Genomic DNA, 7,642 nt, shown 5'->3' on the forward strand with positions numbered 1-7,642 from the left:
CTCTGGTTTCAGAAAGGAGCTGCAGCGGGGTCTGAGCAGAGCCTAATGTGCAGCTTCCTACAGCTCTTCGGGGACAAGTGGGGCAAGAGCGGGTCCCGGGGCTGGTGCGTGATCCCCCAGGATGACCCCCTCGTGCTCTATGTCTACGCTGCCCCCCAGGTAATGCCACGCCCCGCCCCTCCTCACAGTATGTGTGTGTGTCAGGGGTGGCGGTGGGGGTGAGTACTGTTGGCCCCATAAGTCAGATGAGGCTCAATGAGGACCTGGTTCCCTCAAGTCACAGGGTTAGTGGCTTTCAGAGCTGGGCCCAGACTCCAGGTCATGACTGCTTTGCCCTCAGGGGGTGACCAGTCCTCTTCCTCAATGCCCTCCTGCCACCCCACCCCACTTCGTGGGTTTTTGGGGGGCAAGAGGCAGGTGTGTGCCTGGTGCCTTCCAAACAGCCGTCTGAGGCAGTGGTGCTGAATGGGAGGACAGCAGCCCACAGTTCTGCCCTCCCCTCCCAGGACATGAGGGCCCACACCTCCATCCCCCTGCTGGGCTACCAGGTGACCGCTGGGCCCCAGGCGGACCCCCGGGTCTTCCAGCTGCAACAGTCAGGCCAGCTCTACACCTTCAAGGCCGAAACCGAGGAGCTGAAGGATCGCTGGGTGAAGGCCATGGAGCGGGCGGCCAGCGGCTTGAGCCCCGGGGTGCCCAACGACAGGGACCTGTCTGACTAAGCTACAGCGGGGCCCTCTCCCCCTCAGAGCCCTGCTCCTTCCACGCACGGGCTGACACTTCAGCTGACCCACCACCCCAAGCTGAGCTTTCAAAGAATTGATTTCCAGTCGTCTGTGTTCAGAGCGTGTGTCCTGATTTGAGATTCAGAACACATGGGTTCATTCCTTTGGTGAGGGGATGACGAAGCATCCCAGTTTGCCCAGGGCCGAGGGGATTCCTGGAACATGGGACTTGCAGTGCTAAAACTAAGAAAGTCCCAGGTAACCCAGGACTGTTGGTCACCAATGTGGTTCACAGGCTGGCTGCACATATGTATCACCTGGGAAGCTTTAAAAGATACCAACAAATAAATATAAAAATAAACTAAAAATTCAAGCAATACAAGGCCTGGATCCATCACCAAAGATTTCTGATTTGACTGGTCTGGGATAGGGAGGCATGGGTATGTTTCAGGAGTACCCATAGGAGCCTGATGCGCAGCCTAGGTCATCCGGATGAAGAACAAAGCAAGCAAACTACCAAGTGCGAGGCATGAGATTAATAATAATAACAAATATCAGACATCTACTGAGGCAGGCACTGTTCTAAGTGTTTTACATGGATTGTCTTGTTTTACCTTCAGGACTTATAATCCCCATTTTCCAGATGAGGACACTGAGTCTTAGAGAGGTTTAGTCATTGGCTCAAGGTCACACAGCTGGTGGATGCCAGAGCCAGGTTTTAACGTAGTGCACTAAGGTGAAGGCTCTGTCCATCGGGTAGCGGAGCAATTGGCTGAGCAGAAAAGGAGAGGAAAGAGGGAAGGAAATGGGGAAAGACAGGAGGGGAAAGGTAGGAGCAGGAGGAGAGGGCAGGAGCATCTCTGGCTGGTGGGTGAGGCTGCTTTTTCATAAGAGACCACCAGGGGGTGGCAATGACCAGCAGGCCACATCCAGGGACCCCAGCCGGGGCCCTGACACCCGAAGCCACTTCCATCAGGCCCAGCTGCTGCTGGGCTGCTCTGCCCCTGATGAAGGTGAGACAGACCAGTCATAGATCTTTGTCCCCTTCTAGGCCCAGCAGTTTGCCTACCCCCACCCCCCAACCTGAGGCCACCTCCCTTCCGTAGGGTTTTTTGTTTGTTTGTTTGTTTTTTTGCGGTACGCGGGCCTCTCACTGTTGTGGCCTCTCCCGTTGCGGAGCACAGGCTCCGGACGCGCAGGCTCAGCAGCCATGGCTCACGGGCCCAGCCGCTCCGCAGCACGTGGGATCTTCCCGGACCGGGGCATGAACCCGCGTCCCCTGCATCGGCAGGCGGACTCTCAACCACTGCGCCACCAGGGAAGCCCCATAGGGTATTTTTTAAAGCCCAAGAAAACCTAATTGGCATGATCTCTCTGGGGACCAGGCTGACCTGGCCATAAGTTCATTCCTTAATTCAACAAATATTTGTTGAGCATCTTCTTTGAGCTAAATGCAGTACCTATACTGGGGATACAGCAGTGAAGGAGACAGACATTTCTGCCTTCATGGAGTTTATATTCTTATTCAACAAAATAAATGCATAAAAGGTAGAACATATCAGATGTGATGAGTGCTCAAATAGAGTGACAAACCATCCAGACTTTACTAGTTTTAAAAGTAAAAGTCTTAAGTCTCAAGAAACCCCTCAGTTCCAGGCAAACCAGGATGGTTCATCACTCTAGTGGAAGAAAAAAAAGCAAGAAAGGGAGCAGAGGGGGAATAGGATGTGTGTGTGAAAAACACACATGTTTGAAAAACAACATCAAGGAAAGAAGAAAGGGAGGGAAACACACAGATATCTGGGAGAAGAGCATTCCAGGTGGAGGGAACAGCAAGTGCAAAGGTCCTGAGGTGGGAGCCTGCCTGGTACATGCAAAGAACAGTGAGGAGGTCAGTGTGGCTGAAGTGGAGTGGGCAGGAAGGAGATCAGAGGAGAAGACATCAAATCATCACTAAACTAAGAGTGGGGGGTCAGTAGAGGCAGGGCTGAATGAGATGGGGAGTCTTGGGGGGAATCTGATTTGTTTTAACAGACTCCCTCCTGCTGCTTGTTGAAATGGACTGAAAGGAATGAAGGTAGAAGCAGTTGAGAGGCTGCCACTACCATCAAGTGAGAGAGAAGGAGGCTTATATCAGGGTTGGAGCAGTGAAGGTGGTGAGAAGGGCTAGAATTCTGGGTATATTTTGAAGGTAGCGTGGAGGAGACTCCCCTATACAATGAATGTGGTGGGAGAGAAAGAGGGAGCCAAAGGCGACTCTAAGGCCTCTGACCTGAGAACAAGGTGGTGGGGTGCAGCTGCCACTAACTGAGATGAGGAGACCATGGAAGGGGCAGTTTGGGGGATAGCGACACACCAGGAGCTCTCACATGGACGAGTTATAGCTGAGGTGCCCACTCACGGCCTCGGCCAGTAGTCAGGTATCTGAGCTCAGGCACCAGGTCTAGGCTGGGGCTGTAAACATGAGAGCTGTCATCAGAGACAGGGTTTAAAGCGTGTGTGTGAAACAGAAGGAAGGGGTCCAACATTTGAACTGTGCACATGCCCAAATTCTAGGCATTAGCACCCTGACATTCTAGCTGCACACACCCCAACATTCTAACCCTTCGACCTGCAGTTACAATTCTGAGAATGTACCCCAAGGAGACAAATCAGTGTGACAAGACTCACGCACATTATTTACACTAGTCCCCCAAACTGGAAACTGTAAATATCCATCCAAAGGAGACTCAGCAAATAAACTCACGCCCACGGAGAGGGAACTTGTGGCAAACTGCTGCGTACACACAGTGGAGAACCCTGCCGCTGTTCAATGAGAAGGCTTCAGTCTTAGTGAACTCACCTAGGAAGACGCCTGTGAGGTGTTAAGTGGGCGATAACTACAGAAGGAGCTAACATTTTAAAACACTCACTCTGTGTCAAGCACTGAATTAAGGCCTTGGCGAAGATGATTGCACTTAATTCATAATCGCATTAGAAGTAGACACTATACCAAATCCTCATTTTACAGATGAGGAAACCAAAGTAACGATGGTTGAGTAAAACTTGCTTGTGGTCACATAACATGGGGTAGAAGAGGTAGCATTCCAACCCACTTGGCTGTGGATGAAGACACTTTACATCTGCACCAACTAAAGGGGTACACGACGCATTTTACAAGTGGCTGTTTTGCTTTCTTTACATGCTTGTGGTATTTGAATGTTTTTTCAATATGAGGTATTATTCTATAATCACAAGAACAAAAGTGCCTTTCCTGTGTTAAGGGAACAATAAAAGAAGGACCAGGGGCTTCCCTGGTGGCTCAGTGGTTGAGAGTCCGCCTGCCGATGCAGGGGACACGGGTTCGTGCCCCAGTCCGGGAGGATCCCACATGCCGTGGGGCGGCTGGGCCCGTGAGCCATGGCCGCTGAGCCTGCGCATCCGGAGCCTGTGCTCCGCAACGAGAGGCCACAACAGTGAGAGGCCCGTGTACCGCAAAGAAAAAAAAAAAAAAAAAGGACCAAAGGAGAACTCACCCACCCTGCCCTCCTTCCCGGGATCCTGAGCTGCCACCACGTGGGATCACTAGGCATCAGTGCCAGAGCCGAGAGGCTGGGTACCCCAGTGGCCGCTGGGAAACGCAACCTGGAAGCACTGGCCGGAATGGAGTGCTTATTCCATGAATGAGTGTGACGATGTGGAAACGTGCAGTGACCAGAGGGTAGAGCAGAGCCTGGACCTGGCAGAACTCAGGGTCCCACCAGAAAGCCATGGACACCAAGAGGGTGCCATCCTCAAGGCTTCTCTCCTGGGAGTTCAAAGAGGCCCGTGTGGCCTGGGGGAGTCTCTGCCCTTCCCTGGCTGCATCAAACCCTGGCTTTGCTCACACAGTGACCCTGTTTGTCCCAGGCTCATGGTCTACATCAGGAAGGGAAGACTCTAAGGGGTTCAAATTTTCACTCCTGAAGTTCCTTACATCTAAAAGGCTGGAGGCTCCCCTAGCAGTCTGGTGGCTCTGGTGCCCACGTGACCTGACCCTGGAAGGGGAGCTGGGGGTGGGGGGAGGGAAGGCTGGCAGATGCCAGGGTGGAGGCATCTCTGGAGGGCCTCGTAGACCCCGAGTCAGCGGAAGACCTTGCCCCTCCCTGCCTTCCCTCCTGGTCCTGGGGCTCCAGGAATGGCGTTCACTCATTCATTCACTCATTTCTTCCTACATTCATTATTGCTAGAATTATTGAGTATTTACTATGCAGTCAGCACTGGGCACACGTCATCTCATTCATTCAGTAACAGCCTTTTGGCATCGGTTCGACTGTCCACATTTTACATACAAATGAGGAAGGTAAAACCAGTCAAGGCTAAATAACTTGTCCATGGTCAACCAGGCTGTAGGTAATGAACCCAGACTCAAACCCTGGCTCGTCTTATTCCAAAGTCCGCCCGTAGCCAGCACTGGGGGGCAGTATCCCCAGTGGTTAGTGGGTCCAGGCCTCCACACAGCTCTGCCACTTACTGGCTATATTGTCTTGGGTGAGACTTCCTTACTCTGGGCTGGGGTTTCCTCACCTGGCAAAGGGGGTTAACCATGGTCCTACCTTCCTGGGGACTGTGGGGGAGGGGGTCCAGCACTCAGAGCAGTGGTGGCCACATGTGATTATTACAGGCGTTCACCGTTTCACTCTGTACTGTCTGCCTCTATGCACTGCAATGCACATATTTATGGAGTATCTGGGAATACAAAGTGGAGTAAATCATAGGCCCTGCTCTTAGGGAGTCAGTGTCTAGGTCATTTAAATCACCTGGGAAGCTTTTGAAAGACTCCCAATGCTCGGGCTGTACCCCAAGGCCATTAAATCAGAACCCCTCATTTGGCTGGGCTGTAACATCGGCATTTTAAAGCTCACCAGTAGTTTTGATGAACAGTCCCTTCAGAAAGGGCAGGACCAGTTCTTGAGCTTGGGAACCCTGGCTCAGGTCCCCAGGGGTTCCCTAGCAATGGTTAGTCTGAGTGGGGAATGGGGGAAGTGGCCTTACTATGGCACTAAATGAGTTAGGATTTATTGACGCATAATTTACATACAGTAGAATCCACCATTTATAAAACAGTTCTATGAGTTTTGGCCAAAGGTACAGTCACGCAACCACTACCACAATCAAGACATAGAACAGCTCTATCACCCCAAGAAGTTTCCCTGTGCTGCCCCTTTGTAGTTATCCTCTCCCCTCACCCTCTGGTCCCTGGCACTCACTGCTCTGTTCTCTGACCTGTCGTTTTGTCTCTTCCAGAATGTCATGTATTTGGAATCATACAGTACGGAGACGTTTGGGTCTGGCTCCTTTTACTCAGCCTCATGTATTTGAGACTCGTCCACGTTGTTCATGGACCAGTACTTTGTTCCTTTCCATTGCTGAGTAGTATCCCTTAAGTGGGTATACCGTGGTTTGCTTACCCTTTACCAGCTGAAGGACCTTTGGGTTATTTGTGGTTTGGGACAATTATGAATAGTGCTGCTATGAACTATAAACATTCATGTTCAGGTTTTTTTTGTGGTCATACATTTTCATTTCTCTAAGGTAAATACCTAAAATTGGATCACTGGGTCATATGATAAGTGTATGATTACCTCTCTCAGAAACCGCCAAGCTGTCTTCCAGGGTGACTGTACCATTTTGTATTCCCATCATCAGCGATCAGAGTTTCCCATTGTGCACATCTTTGCCAGCATTTGGCACAGGCAGGGTTTTTGTTTGTTTGTTAAAACATTTATTTATTTAATTGGCTGCCCCAGGTCTTAGTTGCGGCATGCGGGATCTTTAGTTGAGTCATGTGCACTCTTAGTTGTGGCGTGTAGGATCTAGTTCCCTGTCCAGGGATCAAACCCGGGCCCCCTGCATTGGGAGCATGGAGTCTCAGCCACTGGACCAACAGGGAAGTCCCTGTTTGTTTTAAATTTTAGCCATTCTGGTGGGTGTGTAGTGCTTACAACTTTTTAAGCTTATGAATGTATCAAAAATATCATGTTGTACATCTTTAATCTATACAATTTTTATTTGTCAATTATACCTCAATAAAGCTGGCGGGAGTTTATGGATGTAATGAAATAAGGGCCTGTAATAGTAAATATTTTGCAAACATAATCATTTAAGGCCCTATTATGTGCCAGACAGTATCCTAATCCTTCCAAAATCCTAGGGGCAGCTGGTATCATGGGGAGGGCACCCATGACAGTCTAAAAGGCTCAAATCCCAACTCTGTGGTGGGCTTGCTGTGGGACGTTGGGCACATCACTCAGTGTCTCTGAGCCTCCATTTATTTATTGTAAATAGATTGAGCAATGCCCCCTTGCATGCTTGGTGTGAAAACCAAAGGAGATAATGCAGGGAAAGCTCCTGGCCCACAGGAGAGGCTCAACAGCTGGGAGTTGTTATTAGCTACGCTCTTTATGTAGCAACATTCCTGGGATAATTTGTTCCAGCAGCAAGTCTAGTTGCTTCTGCCTTCAGGATATATTCCAGATGGAGCCTCCTCGCACCCCACACCTCTCACACAGCCACCTCTCTGGTCCAGGCCACCATGTCCTCTCTCAGGTGACTGATTGCAAGAGCTGCTCTCCGGCTCCTGCACTCATACACCCACCCCCTGGTGGTCGTACTCCAAACAGCAGACACAGGAGTTCTTTTCCATCTGAAACTCCCATCCAGGGTCCTGGTCCCAACCCTCCCGAGGCATCACGGTAAGAAGTCCATCTGATGCCTCCCTCCTACAATCCACCAGGCTTTCTGTGATCTGGCCCCTGGCTGCCTCTCAGAGCTCGTTTATTCATCTCTGTATCCCAGAACTTAGCACATAGTAAGTGCTCGAAAAACACCTTCTGGCCTGGATTCACACTAGCGCTGTCAGGCCACCAACATGGCAGGCAGTATTTCTCTTCCATTGA

The 7,642-nt window shown here is 50.7% G+C and overlaps 1 protein-coding gene across 2 annotated transcripts in view; it reads left to right on the forward strand.

Moving 5' to 3' along the window:
* FGD2 (FYVE, RhoGEF and PH domain containing 2) overlaps positions 1-1,092 on the forward strand; it is a 40,088-nt gene extending 38,996 nt beyond the window's left edge. For both annotated transcript variants that reach the window (XM_060162740.1, XM_060162741.1), the window contains 2 exons: positions 13-159; positions 507-1,092. In XM_060162740.1, the coding sequence (XP_060018723.1) occupies positions 13-159; positions 507-722 (363 nt within the window). In that variant the 3' untranslated portion in view covers positions 723-1,092. The remainder of the gene's footprint in view (positions 1-12; positions 160-506) is intronic.
* Positions 1,093-7,642: the final 6,550 nt, after the last annotated feature.

This window comes from Lagenorhynchus albirostris, chromosome 10, assembly GCF_949774975.1.
Source record: "Lagenorhynchus albirostris chromosome 10, mLagAlb1.1, whole genome shotgun sequence".
Classification (NCBI taxonomy): domain Eukaryota; kingdom Metazoa; phylum Chordata; class Mammalia; order Artiodactyla; family Delphinidae; genus Lagenorhynchus; species Lagenorhynchus albirostris.